Source organism: Odocoileus virginianus, chromosome 3 (genome assembly GCF_023699985.2).
Source record: "Odocoileus virginianus isolate 20LAN1187 ecotype Illinois chromosome 3, Ovbor_1.2, whole genome shotgun sequence".
Classification (NCBI taxonomy): Eukaryota; Metazoa; Chordata; class Mammalia; order Artiodactyla; family Cervidae; genus Odocoileus; species Odocoileus virginianus.
In genome coordinates, this window is record NC_069676.1 from 13,764,197 (window position 1) to 13,783,242 (window position 19,046).

Sequence of the window (19,046 nt, forward strand, 5' to 3'; positions counted from 1 at the left end):
TGGGGTGGGGGAAGCTGCCGTGCAGATCCTGGGGGGCCTGGCTCCACAGCTTGAGGGTCCTACCTGAGATGCCCCATGGACAGCAGCCTGGAGCCACATGAGCAGACAGCCCTTGGGTCACTTCTGTCTGGGCTTCCACCTGGGCTGGTCTCAGACCCCACCCCCCCAATCACACGTGTGCTGTGGGGAAGCCAGGGGGCTCCAGATGTGAGCTAGGCCCAGAGGGGCAGTGGCTTGCACTCAGCCACATCGCAGGGCCGACTGGTGTGTGGAAGCAGACACCTGAGGCCATAAGATTCTGAACTTTTATTTTTCTGGCATGAAAAGTACAAATAATTAAACAATTCCATGTAAAAGTCTGTTACCGCGGCCAGGCCTGTAATCCCGGTAATAAATAGTGTCTAAACTCAACGCAAAGTGTTCTTGTTGGGTTTTGGGGGTTTTTTTTGTCTTTTTTTTTTTTTTTTGTAACAGTTCTTTATCACCTCCAACATGGACTCTGTCTTGATTTGAAACCATCCAAATAAATAACAGGATGAAGGGAGGGCTGGAGGGGCTGAGCCCCTTCCCCATGGGCCCTGCCCCTGCCCCACGCAGGGATGCGGAAGACCCCAGGCCCCACCTCCCCTGGGGTGAGGGGCTGGCCTCCAGGAAAGGGGCCTGGCTGGCTGGGCTGAGTTCTGTGTTTTAGAAAAAGGAGTCCCCTCCCAGTTGGGGGTGGCAGGGGCCCAGGGCCTCAGTTGAGGGGGTGTGGGGAGGTGCCCCCTCTCTGGAGCCCGGCCTCCCCCAGGGTGGGGGACAAACCCAGCCCTTATTGCTCACAGATGCCTCCGCCACGCTGTCCACGTGTGGACACGCGTCGCTGCGGGCGGACGGCAGAGGGGAGAAAGCCCCAAGAAAACAGAGGGAGAGGGATGGACCCGCTGGGGGGCCTGCCCTGCTGGAGGGGAGCGGGGAGGTTGGGGAGGACTTAAAAACCACAAGAATAAATAGGTTCGTGTATCAAGAACAAGCTAGGGTTTCACCAGCTAAATAGGACTGAAAAAATTCTCAAGACGAGCAAAAATAATCCCATTAAAGACCCCGGACGTCGCTGGCTGCAGGGACCGCCCTGCAGAGCACAGGCCCCCCCACGGGGCGCCGCTCGGCTACCATTACTGTTATTAATAATTATTATTACTTTAATGATTCCACTTCCCCTTTTATAAATAAATTAGGCATAACCACGTCTCGGCAAAACTTAAAGAAACAAAGAGAACATCGTGGTTCCTTTAAACTTGCAAACTGGATGAAGGAACAGAAATATACACAAATGTCCTTACAGGGCAACAAGGATAAATAGTTAACATAGCAATAAGTTAAAACTACAAGAAGCTCAATTCGGCAAAAAAGTACAAGAAAGTTAACTGGTGCCAGTTTATGTCTTTTTTTTTTCTTTTTTTTTTTAAATCTCTTCTGTGTGTGTGGTTTTTTTTCTCTTCCATTTTTTTTTTTTTTTTTGTCGCTTTTTTCCTCTTCTGTTTGTGTTTTTTTGTCGCTTTTTTGATTTTTTTTTTTCTTTTTGTTCCTTGCAGCAGAAGCTCCACAGACGTTTAATAACAACACCGGGAGGGGTGGGGGAGAGAGAGCTGGGCAGTCAGATGGGGCCAAGGCCAGACACCAAACGCAGGGACACCGGAGGAGGGGCTGAAACTGGGGTTTGCCATTCTCGGTTCTGACTGGGCCCACTGTGGGGGTGAGGGGCGAGGGCTCCCGGGGGCTCCGGCCTTTGGCTTCTGTTGGATTTTTTTTTTTTAAACAAAGAATGAAAACTAGGAGGATGGAAAAGTCCAGACAGAAGCCGAGGCTGGGGCTCGGGATGGGGGCTGCTGCGTCCACTGCCCTCACTGATCTGGAAAGACAGAAAAACCCAACAAACTGAAAGGGGGTGACAAGTGGACGGGAAGAAAAGATGGGGCTGGGCCCCTGGGCCAATCCACCCTGGGCCTGTCCAGGAAAGTGGTGGGCGCTTGCTGCTGGGGGAGGCTCTAGAGCGGGGAGGCTCAGGGCCCAGCCTCCCCCTGGCCTTGTGGGCCAGGGCCTTGGCCCAGGGAGGCTCAGCCCTAGGGTTGGGGGTGGGGGTTCCTTTGGCCTCAAGTGTTGTGGGGGGGGGGCTGCCTCCAGCCCACCGTGATGCCAAAAGGGTAACGAGGTATCCTGTGTCTGGATGCATGGACGCTGTGTGTGCACGCCTGTGATCGTGGGCAGCAGGGACCACTGAGGAGCCAGGAGAGATCTCTGCAGAGAACCTGGGGCGGGGCCAGTGGGGCTGGAGTGTCGGGGGTGGGGTGGGGCCGGCCGGCCTTGCTAACGGAGGAAGTGGGCTATGGGCTGGGCTGGGGTCTGGGCTGTGGCCGCTCACCTGGGCCTGAACGATGCTGTGGGCGTGTCTGCGTGTCTCTGGGTGTTGTGACTATGTGTCTCCATGCCTGGGTGTCTAGATTTATGTCCAAATGAATCTGTCTCCACATGGCCACGTGCACGTGGGGTAATGTTTCCATGTTCACGTGTGCACGTGTCCACATTTGTCCTTGGCCACACCCACCTGTGGCCACCTCTGCCCTTGGCCACATTCGCCCATGTCCGAGTCCACCATGGCCAATCGTGTGTGGCCCCATACTTTGCTCTTCCATGTTTATTGGGCCAAGGAGTTTTCCTGAGGCGTGTCTCTGGGTCCCTCTGCTGCTGTGTGTCCCTGGGGGTGTGTACATGTGCCTGCCCCTGTGGATCTTTGCGTGGCTGTGTTTCTCTGTGTGGCCCCACGGACCCTCAGCTCCTAAGCCCTGCTCCCTGTCCCTGCCCCAGTTGGTAAACATAACCTGCCAAAATATTTTTTTTTGTCTTTTTTTGTGTTTTTTTTTTTTTTCAAGTTCAAGAATCCCCAGTAAAAATTCTCCACGAGGTCTTTTTTCCCTTTTTACAAAAATAGAGTTTTTCTTCCCCTCCCACCCCCCCCTTTTTTTTTTTCATTTTGTCTCTGTTTCCAGCCCCTCCCCCTGCTCCTCACATTCCACACCAAGGGGCTCTGGGCCAGGGCTGACCACACCCCTCTCATGTTTCACTTTTTTGGGGATTTTTAAACCTGTTCCCCCCCTCTCAGGCTCACCTAGGTAACTGGGAAGGCCTGGGCAAGGGGGCCTGGGAGGGCACCCCCAATGCCCCCCACCCCAAGCCATCCGTGGAGGGTGGTTGAGTGGTGGGCTAGGGGCACATCTCTGCTTTCATTTTAGCCGAAAAAGGAAACAAAAACCTTCACCATGAACGAAACCAAGACGAGAGAGTGAACAGCCCAGCCTAGTGGGGAGGGGCGTTGGGGCGGGGGAGGGGGCCCCCAGGCACCCCCCATTCCCTGCAGACCCTCCCACCAAGTGCTCACCCTGTGGCTTCTGCAGGGACGCAGGGCCCTCGTGCCGTCCGTGGTCTGCCTGCGCTGTCTCTCTCGGGCCCCCTGTCTCTCTCTCTCTCTCTCTCTCTCTCTGTCTCTGCTGCCCGGGGAGGGTGGGGAGGGCGGCGGCGCCTCAGGCCTTGTGCTGTTTGCTGGTCTTGAAGGACACCTGCAGCACGCGCTCGCCCAGGCGGTAGCCGTTGAGGCTGGCGATGGCCATGGCCGCCTCGTCGTAGTTGGTCATGGTGACGAAGCCGAAGCCCTTGCACTTGTTGGTGGTGAAGTCACGGATGACCTTGACGTTGGTGACCGCCCCGAAGGGCCCGAACAGCTGCCACAGGACGCTCTCGTCCGCTTCCGGAGACAGGTTGTACACGAAGATGCACCAGCCGGCGCCCGCTGCACCCCCCGACAGGCCCACGCCCGCAAGGCCGCTCATGCCATCGATGGCGATGGGTGAGAACCTGGCGATGAGCGACAGGGGACTACTTTGGGGGTCACGCGGGCTCTGCCCTGACCCCCGGCATGCCCCCTGACCCCTCTTGACCTCTGACTGTGCAGTGACCTCGGGACTGTGTGACCCCTGCATTGGCCCTGTGACCTCCATCTGAGACCCCATCCACCTCAAACCTCACACTCTGAGCCACCAGCCCCCCATCTCTACCCTGAAGCCCTGTCCTGACCCCTGACCCTCTCTGAACGTTAGGTCCTCACCCATGATCCTTCCCTGAGCCCCAACCCACCTCCTGGGCCCATGACCTTGGACCCCACCTGGTCGTCAGCCCCTTCCCCTTCGCCTGGCTACCACCCTCCCCTTGGCATTTCTTCCCACCCAATTCCTGTCCTCACCACCCACTCAGACACCGCCCGACCTCACCCTTGGCCACGCCGCCTCTTTTGCCACACTGGCTATCCTGCCAGGAGGAGGCCCACCCGGGAGGGCAGTGCTGGAAGCAGGGTGCGAGTGTGGCCTTTACGTGTGCCTTGCTGGTTATTCAGGTCTCCGCTCAGATGTCACCTCCTGGGGTGGCTTCCTCTGACTCACACGGTGGTCACCGCCTCCCTCTGACCCTCTCAGCCTTTTCCTACTTATGTACACACGTATGCACATAGGTGGGCTTCCCAGGCGGTGCTAGTAGTAAAGAACCCACCTGCCAATGCAGGGGACATAAGAGACCTGGGTTCGATCCCTGGGTCGGGAAGATCCCCTGGAGAAGGGCATGGCAACCCACTCCAGTATTCTTATCTGGAGAATCCCATGGACAGAGGAGCCTGGCGGGCTACAGGCCATGGGGTCACTAAGAGTCAGACACAACTGAAGTGACTTAGTAGGCACACATGTATGTATGTATGTTTTTTGGGTTTTTTTTGGCTGCACCTCGAGGCATGCAGGATTTTAGTTCTCCGACCAGGGATTGAACATGCTCCCTCTGCAGTGGAAGCTCAGAGTCTTAACCACTGGACCACCAGGGAAGCCCTCAGGCCTTTTCCTATTTACATCGGATATTTATTCTCAGCTCCATCTTCCCTGTGAGTTTCTGTTCCCTCCACGTCCAGGCCCAGAACAGCTCCCAGCACCAGTCAGCCCTCGGGAGGGGTGTGTGGTGTGAAAGAACAGAGGAAGGGGCAGAACTGGCTTCACCACGTTCCGCGCTGGCTCCCTGCCTTCCTGAGGCTCCTCTACACGTCAGGACCCAGGACACCAAGGGCCTTAGCTGTTTATATGATTGCTGGGCTCACTCTCTCCTCCTGGACTTTGCAAAGCCATCTCTGCTGCCAGGAACCCTGATTCTCTTCTGGCCCTGAGTGATGTCCCCACTGGATGCCCATCAACCTGTCACTACCCTCTTCACCTCCCAGATCACTGTTCATCTGTCTCCTTCCCCAGACGACTGAAGTAAGTAATAATATTAACAATAATAAGAAGAACTGCGGCCTTTTACCAAGTGAGCCCACACTGTGTGCCAAGCATCAAGCTCAGTGTCATTTCATTTCCACCAGGGCCACCAGGGCCAAGTCTGACTGGAACATGCTGGGCCCCCAGCCCCAAGCCACACTCCTGACACTCAGCATGTGCTCAGTCTTGATGCTATAGACACAGGGACCTTCAGAGGATCAGGGATGTGTACAGTATAGCAGAGGCCTCAGAGTTCCTTGCCAGCTAAGAGGCAGAAAGGCGGCGGCATCCTGTGACTGTCAGCACAGATGACCAACAGTGGCCAGTGGGGGCACAGCTGTGACCCAGGTAACCCTGCCTGCCTTTCAGTGGAATGCAGAAGGCCACGGATAGGTCCTCTGGGTCCAAATTTCACAGTAGCCCTTTTAGGCACTTAGTAGACTCAATATCCCCCAGATCTCTTGATGGCCACACTATGCCCATACATGGGCGGTCCTGGGGGTGAGGTGGGGGAGGATTCCATCAGGGCAAAGGCCCCAGGAGGGAATACTGAGGGGCTGGGGGCAGCGGGGCAGGGGCACTCTTACCTCTTGACTCCGTAGGCCATGTTGAGCAAATTGTCCAGCCTGTGGAGGCAGAAGGGGTGGTCACTGGTGGCTTCTGGGCACACCCCCAGGCTGTTACACTGGGCAGCCAGCCTGCCCTCCCCGCCCCCACCCAGCAGTCCAGCAGTGCCGCCAGCCCTGCCCCCGCCCGCTTGCTCCCCGCCCGGCTGGACACCGCCTGGCACGGAACCGTGGTCACTCACTCGGGCACCGCCTCTTGCCTGTCCTGCCGCTACCCACTCTTCACTGGCATCCTCGCCTTCCCACACCGGAAGAAACCCAGTCTTGCTCTTCCACGCACCCCCCCAACCTGCCCCCAACTCCAGCTCTTGGGTCCCTAGAAGGGAAGTTTCAAATTTCTTCTCCAAAGTGCCTGGGTCAGGCAAGTGACACGGCCTCTCTGAGCCTCAGGGTCCCTGGGGACCCTCTGTCCCTCAAGGGACAAGATGGGCTCTGATCTCATGGCATCACTGAGCAGAAAAAGTAAGGGTGCCTGCCCCCCAGGGAGCACTCTGTGGCCTGCACCTGTGGAACCAGCAGCTGGAGCCACGTGCCCAAGGGAGGGGGCAGCCGGGGCGGGCCTGATGGGGTGGTTCTAGAACTCTTGACGCCAATAATAATACTCATAGTGGCCTGTGCACATTGAGTGCCTGCTGTGTACAAGGGCCTGGCCTCAAGACACGACAGCCCCCCACATTTCCTCTTTTCTGCCCTCAGCAGCCCCAGAGTGTGGGCGCCGTCCTGGTGTCTCTCCACTGTGCAGGAACGGGGTTCAAGGAGGGCAGCTAACAAGCCTCGGGCACCCTGGTTCTGGGGGTCTGGGGTATCTACGGGGCAGGGAGCGGCAGGGGGCTCACCGGAAGCGCTGTGTCTGATGGTGCAGGGGGCCTGCGTAGCGCCGGGCTGAGGACTGGTAGAGGTGGGTGAGCAGGGCCTGGCCCGTCTTCTGACTCGGGTTGTTGGCAAACTTGACCGTGATGGGCTCGGCCGCACCCAGCGGCTTCTGCCCGTTCAGTCCTTTGATGGCCTCCTCGGCTTCGATCCTCTTGTCAAAGCGGATGAATCCCACTCCCCGAGAGACTCCTGCAGTGGGGTGGGAGGGCTTCATGGGGACCCCGCCCCCTCCTTGTGACCCCGCCCCGTCCCATGTGACCCCGCCCCCTCCTCGCTGCCATTTGTTTCTCCACTCTGGTCCCACCTGGGTGTCTCTGACCTGCGTGCCCCCGCCAGATAAGCCCTCCCCGGCAGCCTGACCTGTGACCTGGTCCACCAGGATGCGAGAAGTGATGATGCGGCCGTACTGGGAGAAGAGCTGCTCCATCTCTTTCTGGCTCATGGTCTTGGGGAGCCCGCTGACGTACAGGTTCGCATCTCGGATAGAGGCAGAGCTGGGTCTGGCATAGGATACCTGGGGGAGGGGGTCAGGCAGACAGGGCTGAGGGCAAGACCCATTTCACAGATGGGGAAAGTGAGGCAACACCCAGACTGCCGCTGAGCGACATACATCCCTCATCCGTTTACTCAACAAATACCGTGAGTAGTCAGTCACCATGGGCAGTGGGCGGGAGTCAACCGGGGCGTGGTGACAGGGGACGTGGCTGTGACCAAGACAAACAGGCGTGGCTTGGCCTGCGTAGAGCGATGACAAATACCTGCGCCTCTGGGGTCACGTGTCTCCCTGGGGACCTTGGAGACCTTCGAGTCTCCAGCTCATGCTCTCAGACTGGACATTACATCAACATCGACACGTCTGACTTCTTTGGAAAGTGAACCTGGGGTGCCGGCTGGTCTCTTCCCTACTACACTGGGCACCCTCAGGGTTACTTAGATCTTTAGACTGCAGCTCAACCCTGACAGCTCCAAAATGTCTGAGCCAGCACTGGGACTGGCTCCCGAACGGCACACCTGTGTGATACCTGCCTCCAGGTGTCCTGTGAGGAGGCTTCATGGTGGGGGAGTCACGCTCAGCAACCCCAACTTGCCTTCACTCAGTAATGACAGTTCGGTCGTTCCAGGTGCTCAGGTCCCCAGCCTCGGGTTGTCCTTGACGTGTCCATCACACCCACGTCTAAACACCATCTTCCTATCAGTTCCACCTTCCTCCTTATCCAGAATCCACATCCTTCTCCCCATTTTCCTCCCATTGCTCATCCAAACCAGTGTAGCAGGCTCCGCCCTGGTTCCCTGCTCCACTCCACCACCCGCCACAGGCTGTTCCTCTCACAACAGCCAGGGGGCACCTGTGAACATCTGAACCAGGTCACATCCCTCTGCTTAGAATCCTGCGTCTTCCACCGTCCTGAGTTCAAGTGCTTCTCGTGGCCCACAGGGCCTTGCATGACCTGACCCATCACCACCACCCCCCTCATTTCAGCCCACTGTCCCCCTCAACATCTCTATTCCAGGCACACAGGCCTCCAGCCACGTTCCCAAACACTAGATTTGCTCCACCCTCAGGGCCTTTCCGCTTGTTCCCTGTGCTTCCAACTCTCTTCCTCGCCTTTCTTCTCCTCCATGCCTCATTTGAAATATCCTCCTGGTCCTTTCCCATCCGCGTTTGGTCCTCCACCCTTAGCCCTGTTCCTGTCTTTCAGAGCCCTTCTCTCAGTTATGAAATAGACACATTTCCCTATGACCCTTCGATTCATTAACTGTGGTCCAGCCCAACAATGAAACTCTCTGCAACTGTTTGAAAAATGGTGGACGTGTATATTTATTTCCCCGAAACAGTGGTGAGTATTGTAAAGTGGGGGAAAGAAAAGTCCATTTACAGAGCAGTGACTATTGTGTGACCCCATCTCATTGTGTGTTTATCAATGTCCTGGAAACATGGTCTAGAAGGCCCACCCCTAAACGCTGACAGGGTGAGCTAGAGCTATCGGGGGCAGGGGGTGGTAGGATAAGCTCCTTCCTCCCTTATTTCTGCTGATGTCTATCTTTCTGTTTCTTCTGAATTAACCTCTGGGTAGAGGAGGTCATTGTCAAGGGTCCAGCTTTTGTTTAGGGAGGTGAGTTGAGAGGGCATATTACTTCACTAGAAGTCACTAATTAAAAAATGAACAAAATGAATAAATTGGGCCAAGGCTGTATTGCTTCTAGGGTGGGGGCAGGGGGATTCTAATTGATGTGATTGTGCACACCTGGGGTCCTCCAGAAACCTAAAAGACAAACACCACAGCTGCTATTATTTCTGTAATAACAATGAAAGCTCATGGCAATGTATTTGATGGCTTCCACTCTTCCCCACCCTGGGGGCTGTGCCTTTTTTAGGGATGTCGACTTGTTGATGGATTGGAGCTGGAGGACAGGGGAAGGGACGCTGAGCTCCTGGGTGGGTTTTGGGGTCAGGGGTCATCCAAGGCAGAGTCGGCATTCAGGGTCCTTTCCCATCCTTCCATGATGTGGGCTGACCCAGGTCCTTCACCTGGGTATGGGCTCCTCCTACACCCCTTGACCAGGATAGGGCTTGGCACATGATGGCTGGCTGGAAATATTTGGGGTACAACCTGCTGGAACACCTAGTTAGGACCAGCCAAACACCACAGCCACCCAGGCACACACACACACACACACACACACACACACACACACACACGCACACACGCGCATGCACACACATGCACGTGCACACACACACATGGCCTCATTGGGATACCCACTGCACAGCTCCGGGGACTACACCACCTGGAGGGGGACACAAGGCCATTGCCACATTCATGGAACTCCAGGGTAATTACAGGGAGCATCACAGAACCAACCACACACCTGTCACACCACTGCACAAGCCCTCAGTGTCACACACATTCCACCGCGAATGGGGCACAGGTAGACACACCCACACAATTTCTCCATAACACACAAACACCCTGTCACAGCAAGACACACCCACGCAGCCCCACCAGGTCACAGCCAGAGTTGCAATGTGTCACAAAGCACCTACCAAAAAAACACCCTGTCCTCAGAGACACATAGTAACACAACCCGAGTCTATAACAGCCAGACTCACATGATAACAGCCACTTACATAGCCATGGGGTCCCACAAGCACCATGTCTTACAGCCTAGGGTGCCACACACCACACACACATGCCACATCACCCGCATACAGTAGCCCTCTGGGTTATACAGTTCATCACTAGGGTCCATCCTCACAACCTGGGGGCTTCTGGGTCTACTTGGCCACAGAGGGACCCATCAGACCCTTGTCAGCCTCCACATCAGGGAGAGGAAGAGATTCCACCACCTCTGTTTTTATGGCAAACTGGGGTCCAGATGGGCATCCTCCCCAGCCTACCCTCCCTCAGGATTCAGAAGCAGATTTGTGGGGCGGAGCCCAGACACCCCCAGGCAAACCCGGAGAGGGGGTTTCCATGGTGATTCCCACCCCTCCTTCCCAGGGAACCTGGGATCGCAGGGTCCCAGCTGCAGCTGCTGAGAGGGGAGGTCATGGCGGGGGAGGGGCATTGCACAAAGGTGGGGGAAGGGCCCACCCCAATCCCACCGTCCCAGACCCTAGTTAGGCTCCAGATGGCAGATGGGCCCCCCCTCTCCCCCATTTCCATGACAAAGGCAGGGAGGGGGCTGCACACCAGACCCTGGTCACTCTCTCCTACAGCTGAGGGCGTGGGTACCTCCAGGGCCTGGCTGACTCCTTGAGTTGCCAGAGAATGTGGGGTTGATCATCTCCCCATCAACAGGTGAGGAAACAGAGATTCAGAGAGGCAGTCATTGGCTCTGGGGCCCCAGCCGGAAACCCTCTGGGGAATGATTTGAGCCCCTTAGGGGATGAGCCTTGGGGGAAGATGCGTGGCAGCAGGGGGAATGGACATGTGGGGAGGGTACGGCCGAGAGGGTTGGGTGGCAGTGGAGGGGTCAGTTCAGGTGGGTGGTAATAAAGAGGAAATGGGCACAGCCAAGATGGGGAGTCACAGGAACGAGGGCGCTGACCTTGATGGTCTTCGTCTGCAGTTTGAGGCCGTTGAGGGTGTTGATGGCTTTGTCTGCATCGTTGGGGTCAGAGTAGTTCACAAACCCGTAGCCGAGGCTCTGTCCTGCAGGCAGGACCAGGACAATGACCTGCCAGGGTCCTCCCAGACCCAGGCCTGAGAGGCTGACCACCCCCATCACGGTTATGAGAACCAGGATTCCACCCTTATTTATTCCCCCAGTGTACCACCCTAGCCCCAGGACACCTCAGACCCCTCCAGTATCCCACCTAGGGTTGCATCTGTCTCCCCATCACACCTCACACTCCACCGAGGTCCCACCTGCTGCTACTTGGGCTCACGCCTGGCGCCCCATCACACCTCAGACCCCACGAAGGTCCGACCTGCTCGCATCACCTCCCACCCGGGGTCACCTCTGGCTAAACACCACACATGTACTTCTGTGGCTACCCCTACCCGCCAGAAGCCACACCTGTGATCTTGTCCCGAACCAACTTGCAGGACTCGATGTCACCAATGCTGCCGAAGAGACTCTTGAACTCATCCTGGGTCATATTCTGGGGCAAGTAGTTGACAATGAGGTTGGTCTTGCTGTCATCAGTGGCTCCGTTTGTACCAAGGAGTGGCCCGTTGGGCAGGGCCGGGCCGGCCGGGCCCCCTGCCACCTGAGACTCCATGGCGCCGAGTATCTGCTGGAGACAACAGGCCACACCCACTCACGGCCCGGTCCCCACACCAGGGTTTGTGGTGACACATGTGTCATGTCTGACATAGGCTTGAACATTCAGAGGGGATACGGTACTATTCTCACAGCCCCTCCCATTTCTTGAGCACTGGGGAAAGCACTTTATGTGTGATTTTACCTGGAAAAAGTCCATATATAAATTCCATATATGCCCTTTTGCATGTGTGCTTGCCTGTTTGTCTAAAACTAATCTACATTTTTAGAATAATGAAATGAATACTTTGGTATTCAGAATTAAAATTGCAACCTTTTTAATTAGCTTTGAAACCCTCACAATACCATTCCTGACCTTGTACTTTGCTCTTCCCACCAAAGGCAAGTCCCATCCAAATATGTTAATATTTCTTTTGCTTCATGCATAATTTTCCCACCGGGCATTTATACCCCCCCACCTGTTTTTCCACTGAGCCATTTTGGATTTTTTATGTATAATATAATAACACCTGCAAATAATGATACTTTTCTTTATCGCCAATTATACCTATTATTTATTTTTCTTGTCTTATTGCAGGGGCTACCTTGTGATAGTGGCTTTTCTATTCTTGAAACATTAAAGGAAATGTTGTAAATATTTCACAGCTAAATATGATCTTTACTATAGGTTTTTTGGTAGATGACCTTCATCAAGTTAAGAATGTTTAATTTTATTCCTAGTATCCTAACAAGATATTTTTTTAAGGAATGGATATTGAATTTTATTGACTATCTTTTTCTACATCTATTGAAATGATTTTTTTGCTTTACTATATTACAATCATGAATTGCATTAATTGATTTTCTAATATTAAGTCAACTTTCCTAGGCTAAACTTGGTCATGTTGCAGTTTTGTTTATATACATTGTTTGATTTGATTTGCCACATTTTTTGATGGTTCTTTGGGATTTTTAACCTCTGTATTCAAGAATGGGCTTCACTGGTGGCTCAGATGGTAAAGAATCTGCCTGCAATGCAGGAAACCCTGGTTCAACTCCTGGGTTGGGAAGATCCCCTGGAGAAAGGGATCTTTTACCTGGAAAAAGTCCATATATAAGGAAGACTCTACCAATCTATTTGGGTTTCTAGGTGAGGGCAACCTATTCACCAACTGTGTCATAGGAGAAGACCTAAGGAAATGCTGGCTACTTTCCCTTCTCATGCCCATGACAGATTGGTATTCCAACCAATCCCAGCACTGTGGGGAGAATACTACCCACTCCAGTATTCTTCCTGGAGAATCCCATGGACAGAGGAACCTGGCAGGGTACAGTCCACAGGGTCACAAGGAGTCAGACACCATGTTTTTTGATCCATGCAACAGCTCAGTAGAAGTTAATTATGCTATGACAAGGAATATGAGGCTCAGAGATGTTAAGGAACTTATTGAAGTCACACAGCATATCAGTGGTGGCGTTTGGAATGCAAATGCAGACCTGTCTATGCCTGAAGACCACTCTCTACCATTCTCTATGATGTCAGGTACCAGCTCCAACTCCTTGTTTTGTGTCCTTGGATATACTCCTTATTCTCTTGGGGGCCTCTGACTCACTTTGCTGAAAATTCAAAAAATTAGCCATGTCTATCTTAAGAGTCATGTAGAGAAGAATTTTAAAGCCACATCTGGGCTCAGTAGGAAACAGTGCTGGGATTGGTTGGTATTGTCTGTCATGGGCATGAGAAAGGAAAATAGCCAGCATTTCCTTAGGTTTTCTCCTATGGCACAGCTGGTGAAGAGGTTGCCCTCACCTAGAAACCCGAATAGATTGGTAGAGTCTTCCTAGAGGGATGAATTAAGAAGGATTTAAAGCCACATTCAGTTTTAGGAGGAAAGACCATTTGTGATTGATTAGCAATGTCTATTGTGGTGATGGAATTAGAAAGAGCCAGCAGGTTCACATCATCTCAGTCATCCCTGCCCCAAAATATAACCATAGTTGTTCCCAAATTTCGGGCATACTGTGTACTAGACACAAAGCAAGGCCCTCTACAAGCAATTTTTTTTTTCTTATTCACAACTCTGGAAAGAAGAGGGTTTTATTTCCTCAGCTTAAGAAATGTTGTTTAGGTGCTAAATCTTATCTGACTCTTTTGAACCCCATGGACTGTAGCCAACCAGGCTCCTCCATTTGTGGGATTTCCCAGGAAAGAAAACTGGAGTGGGTTGCCATTTCTTTTTCCAGGGGATCTTCCTGGCTCAGGGATTGAACCTATGTCTCCTGCATTGGCAGGCAGGTTTTTTACCACTGAGCCACCTAGGAAGCCTGCTTAAGAGATGCTACAGATTAAAAAAAAGAGAAAGAGAGAGAGATACTGTGGACTAAATGGGCTTTCTAGAGGGCACTAGTGGTAAAGAACCTGCCTGCCAGTGCAGGAGAATAAGAGATGGTGGTTTGACTCCTGGGTTGGGAAAATCCCCTGGAGGAGGGCACGGCAACCGACTCCAGTATTCTTGCCTGGAAAATCCCATGGACAGAGGAGCCTGATGGGTTATGGTCCATAGAGTTGCAAAGAGTTGGACACGAATGAAGCGACTTAGTATGCACACATATGGACTAAATGCTTGTGTCCCTCCAAATTCATATGTTGAAACCCTTATCCCCAATGAGATCGTATTTGGAGGCAGGGCATTTGGGAGGTAATTAGGTCATGAGGATGGAACCTTATAAAAAGGGACAGATGATCTCTCTCCACCATATGAAGACAGTGATAATATAACCATCTGCAAACCAGGAAGCTGGCCCTCACCACGAAACCAAATCAGCTCACACCTCAATCTTGGACTTCTCAGCCTCCAGAACTATGAGAAATAAATGTCTGTTGTTTAAGCCACCCAGTTAATGGTATTTTAGTCAGCCTGAGCTGACTAAGACAACAGATGAGGAGAGTGAGGTTCAAAGATGTTAAAAAAATTACCAAGATCATGCAGTCCCTAAATGGTGAAACAGGGATTTGCACATGAGCTTTAATGATTAGAAGTCTGTAGTTCCGACTTCTACTGCCAACGAAGCCTAGTGCTGGCTCACATTTTCCAGCTGTGTCCTCAGGTATGCTGCTTCACACTTCTGGACCTCTGCTCCATTTTGTTGAAAACTCCAACAAATTACCAGTATAGTGACTGGAGAACAATCTAAAGCTGATTGTGGGTGCAGCTGAAAGCATTCTGGGATCAGTTGGCTATTTCTGCCATATACACAGTCATGGGAAGTGGAAGCAGGCTTGTCCTGTCCACCAGTCCTGCTGTTAATAATCATCCCACTCCACTGACACCTCCCATGTCAGGTACCCGGGAAAGAACTCAGAGACACTGCATGATATAAATGGAAAATTTGATTTCAAACCTGGATATGTTGGACTTCAGAGCTGTTTTTAATGACTGGCCAGTACACTGGGGGCAGCTCTGCCACCATATGGCTGTATGTCCTCAGGGACAATCTTAGCTCTTCTTTGGGCTTCTGCTTCCTTGTCATTTATTCTTATTTAAAGGATGGCTCAGAGGGTCAACTGCCCTGCAGCTCCAATTGGCTGGGAGTGGCTGTCTGGGAGATCTGCCTGGAGAATTATTCTTTGATTTTATTTTTTTCCATTCTTGGCTGCATCATGAAGCTTATGGGATGTTAGTTCCCCGATGGGGGATTAAACCTGGGCCCTCGGCAGAGAGCATGGAATCCTAACCTCCGGACCACTGGGGAATTCCCTGGAGGATTATTCTGAAGCCACATCCAGGCTCACCAGGAACACAGACTGGGTTGATTAGCAATGTCTGCCGCAGGCTCCTGAAAGAAAGCAATAACGTACACTCCACACATCAGCATCCTGGTCTTAAAACAACACTTTACTAATAACATAGCCATGAGTTGAGGGCCTGCTATGTGCCAGACAACATTCTCTATGTGAAAATTCCCAGGCAGTTCTCCCAACATTGAATGTTATGGAGCTCTTCTCATCATTTAACAGATGACAGATGAGAAAGCTGAGTCTCATTAAAGGAGAAGGGATTGAAACAAGGTTGGGTAGCATGCAAAACGTGGACCAAGAATTCAAATCCAGGGTTTAGACTCCAGGGTCCACTCTCTTAGTGAAATGGCCAATAATAAAAATAATAATAACAAAGCAAAGCCGAGTACCCACTCAACACCAAGCCCTGGGCATCACTATGTTTAAACCTACTCTGTTGGCCGAGTCTACTCATTCAACTCAACAAGTTATTTACTACCTGCCACCAAGCTGCTGCTTCCACCCTCCTCACTGTGTGTCCTTTGACATTCACGCTGCCTCTCTGGGCCTTTGTCCGACCACTAAAAATATGGTACAGAGGTCCCCCATGTATGGAGAGCTGGAGTCTGAATTTATGTCTGGGTTCAGCAAGCTAGAATTCTGTGATCAGCTGATGATGTCTATGGAAGCCCCCAAAAGCAGGACATAGTACGCAAGACACATCAGATTCCAGCTTTGGAAGCCCTACTATGTGCACTGAACATGTATAATTTTCATTGCTTTTCCACAATCATGCTGAAAGCTGGAGATCATCTCCATTTCTCAAATGGAGAAATGCCCAGGATGACAAGCAAGTGGCAGGGATGGTTTTTGGGTTTGATTCCTTGATCTGATGACCCTGGAGCCTACAAGGTTACTGGTTCTCCACCTTCCTGAATGCTATCCTTAACTTGGATGGGGTTAAGAGGAGATTGGGGGGTTCCCACTAGGGATCTTGAAGCCCAGCCTGCTAGTCTCAACCTCCCCCCACCCCATCTCCCTCGCATCTGTGCCAGAGCTTAAAGGGATCAGTGTCGCATTTCCTCTGAGGCTGAGCCGGCTGAGCTGCTAATGGGGATCGGATTGGTGGAGGCCACACCCTCTCAGGCTTCAGCCCACAGCAAATGCATGGCCCAGGATGACACAGGGATCACGGAGACCTGTGAGGTCTCCTAAGGGCTGAGGGCTGTCCCAGGACAGGGATGGAGAGGTGAAGTCAGAGGGGAGGAAGGCAGATTAAAGACAGAGCAAGTGGGAAACTACCCCCCACTCCCACCCACACTCTCTCTGGCTCTTCCTCTGGGTCTTTCCCTCCTTCTGCTACTTTTCCTGTTTCTCTTCTCCTCTGTCCGAGTCTCTCCCCTCCTTCTTTCCCCTCTGAACCCTTCTCTGTCTCCCCTTCCCTCTCTCTCTTCCTCCAACTCTTTTGTACCATCATACAAACATCTGACATATGGATTTTTGCAGTGAACACACCTGAGATCATTTTGCTGTGTCAGACCCCCTTGGCCTCCAGCTGTGCCCCTGGTCCTAGTCACAGTGACAGATGCTTAGGCACCCACGACAATAGGGCATTGAATGGCTTTGCATGATAAGGCTGGACCACCACGTGGTGCTAAGTGAGCCTCCTACTTCTGGGTCCTTCTCCCTTCCTGCAGGGCCATCACTGTCTCAACTCATCCTCTGACTTCCTCCCAGCCTGTCTCAGTGGTGGGTCTCTGCCTGAGTACTCTCCATCAGAGTGACCAGGACTCCGAGGGCTCCAAGGCCCTTGTGTGACCTCTGACCACACGTTCTCCCCTTTGTGCATCAGCTTCCCTTTTTCAAATGGGGGCAGAGATCAAAGCAATGTATGCTGGGCTGTTCTGGGGGTGCTGAGGGTCCTCAGGAGGCCTCACTCGCATTCCTAGACCTGGGTGAGGAGCGTGAGACAGCGAGGGAAAGGAGCTGGCCTGAGATCACACAGCAGAAAAGGGTGGCCTCTCTCAGGCCTCCTTTCTCATAGCCAGGTGGGTGAGTCTCAAGGTCTGGAAGGGGAGAGGCCCAGGTATGGAGGGAGTGCTAAACATCCCCCCACTCATTATGCTCGCTACTACTCGAAAAAGAGGTCCGGGAAGAGATACAGGGTACAGAGACACACACGCAGAGACGTGAGAGACAGAAAGAGCGAAAGAAGGAGGCCCGGGCGCTGGGACCAGACAAAGGACGCTCGGCGGCGCGGGGAGCAGAGTCGCGCGGCGGGGGCGGGGGTGGAGCCGGGGTGGGGCTAAAATTGGCCAGCCCCGCCCCCGGGATACGCCCGGGCTGCCGAGTGGAGTGGAAATCCGAGGGCTCGGGCGAGGCCGGGCCCCTGGGGCCCCGGGGGCGGGGTCTAGATGGGCGGGGCAGGGGCGTGGTAATAAAGGGCGTGGCCGGGCGTGGCTGGGCGCTCGGGAGCTGACCAGCTCGGCGGCTGCTGAAAGCACCGGCGCTGGGCTACGGGCGCCGGCGGGCGGGCCGGCGGGCGCGTTCAAGGTCACCCCGCGGCCCTGAGCTCTGGCAGGGTGGGGCGCCTTGACCTGGCCTAGGGGGTCTGCCTGAGCCCCTTTCCCCATCCCCTGGAGGCGGGGGCTCAGGAGCGGCGGAGCATTAACCCCCCCGCGGGCCCTTCTCTCCCCTCCCCCTCCCCGCAGCCTGAAGCGCCCGCGCGAGGCTACGGCCCGCGAAGAAGCGCCGAGAAACAAAGGGACGCGGCGGCGGTGGCGGCGGGCCCGCGGGGCCTCCGGGCGCGCCCCCTCCTCTCCCCTCCCCGCTTGCCGCAAGGTCGACGGGCTCGAGGACGAGATGCCCGGCTCCCGGGTGCGGTCGAGGCCCAGGGCGCGCGATCCGACGCCACCCCTTCCCTGGGGCTCTCGGGGACTCCTTGCCGCCTGGTCCTGGCCCAGCACCAGTGATTGGGGCGCTGCGTTTGCCTGGGAGGCCTGCTGAGTCCGGGCCTGGATGGAGGAGGCATCCTCCGCCGCCGCGGCCCCTCCCCCATCAGGCCTGCTGAAGGGGGCAATTCCGCCCCCAGGGCTCCGTAGGATGTCCTCCGAAACACAGGTCGATTCCCTAAGGCCTCTCAAGCCAAACTCTAAGCGCCCCCAGCACTCTGGGCGCGACTCTGCCCACACTTAGGCCCCGAGGCTCGGTCCTACCCCCCCACCCGGGCCTAGCTAGGCCTGGTCCTACCCCCCCCCCCCCTCCTTCCCATCTCCTCGGAGCCTGTGCCTAAACCCTCTCCGACTAGGTTCCCTCTCAGCGACAGGGGAATACCTACAGTGACCATTCTTGTGTGCCCGGCGGGCGCGGTCCGTGTTGAGGGCGGCTCCGGGGGTCGTGCACTCTTTGGGGGGAGCTCGATGCTCACGCCGGGGTCCTGCCGGGGCGGCCTCTGGTGCGGCCGCTGCAGAGGTCTCGGTGAGGGCAGCGGATCCCTCGAGGGCCGGGGACGGGCCCGAGCCCGGGTACGCGAGCGCGGACAACCGGGCCCCGGGGTGGCCTGCGGGCAGCAGGGGATGGAAAGAGGGAGCGGGCGCGGGATTGAGAACGCCCCCTGCGCGGCCCCGCGGGGCCCGGGGAGGTTGCGCTTCCCGACAGAGATCTCGGCGCTCTGCCTTTCGCCGCCGCCCCTCGGCCCGGCTGGTCCGGTCCCCGGTGTTCAGTCCGCTCCCCTCGCCC

At 54.6% G+C, this 19,046-nt stretch overlaps 1 protein-coding gene across 4 annotated transcripts; it reads right to left on the bottom strand.

The window, feature by feature from the left end:
* Positions 1-291: 291 nt before the first annotated feature.
* On the bottom strand, positions 292-19,040 carry ELAVL3 (ELAV like RNA binding protein 3). 4 transcript variants are annotated; one of them, XM_020894323.2, is made up of 8 exons: positions 18,646-19,040; positions 15,267-15,367; positions 11,345-11,564; positions 10,874-10,977; positions 7,181-7,334; positions 6,784-7,009; positions 5,909-5,947; positions 292-3,909 (listed from the first exon to the last, which is right to left on the bottom strand). In XM_020894323.2, the coding sequence occupies exons 3-8, from the start codon at positions 11,547-11,549 to the stop codon at positions 3,558-3,560; spliced, it is 1,080 nt and encodes a 359-aa protein (XP_020749982.1). In that variant the 5' UTR covers positions 11,550-11,564; positions 15,267-15,367; positions 18,646-19,040; the 3' UTR covers positions 292-3,557. The 4 variants fall into 4 exon arrangements, with proteins under 4 accessions (XP_020749982.1, XP_020749981.1, XP_070320782.1 ...); XM_020894322.2 differs by lacking the exon at positions 15,267-15,367 and having other exon boundaries at positions 11,345-11,561; XM_070464681.1 differs by lacking the exon at positions 15,267-15,367 and having other exon boundaries at positions 292-3,888.
* Between the last annotated feature and the right edge of the window lie 6 nt (positions 19,041-19,046).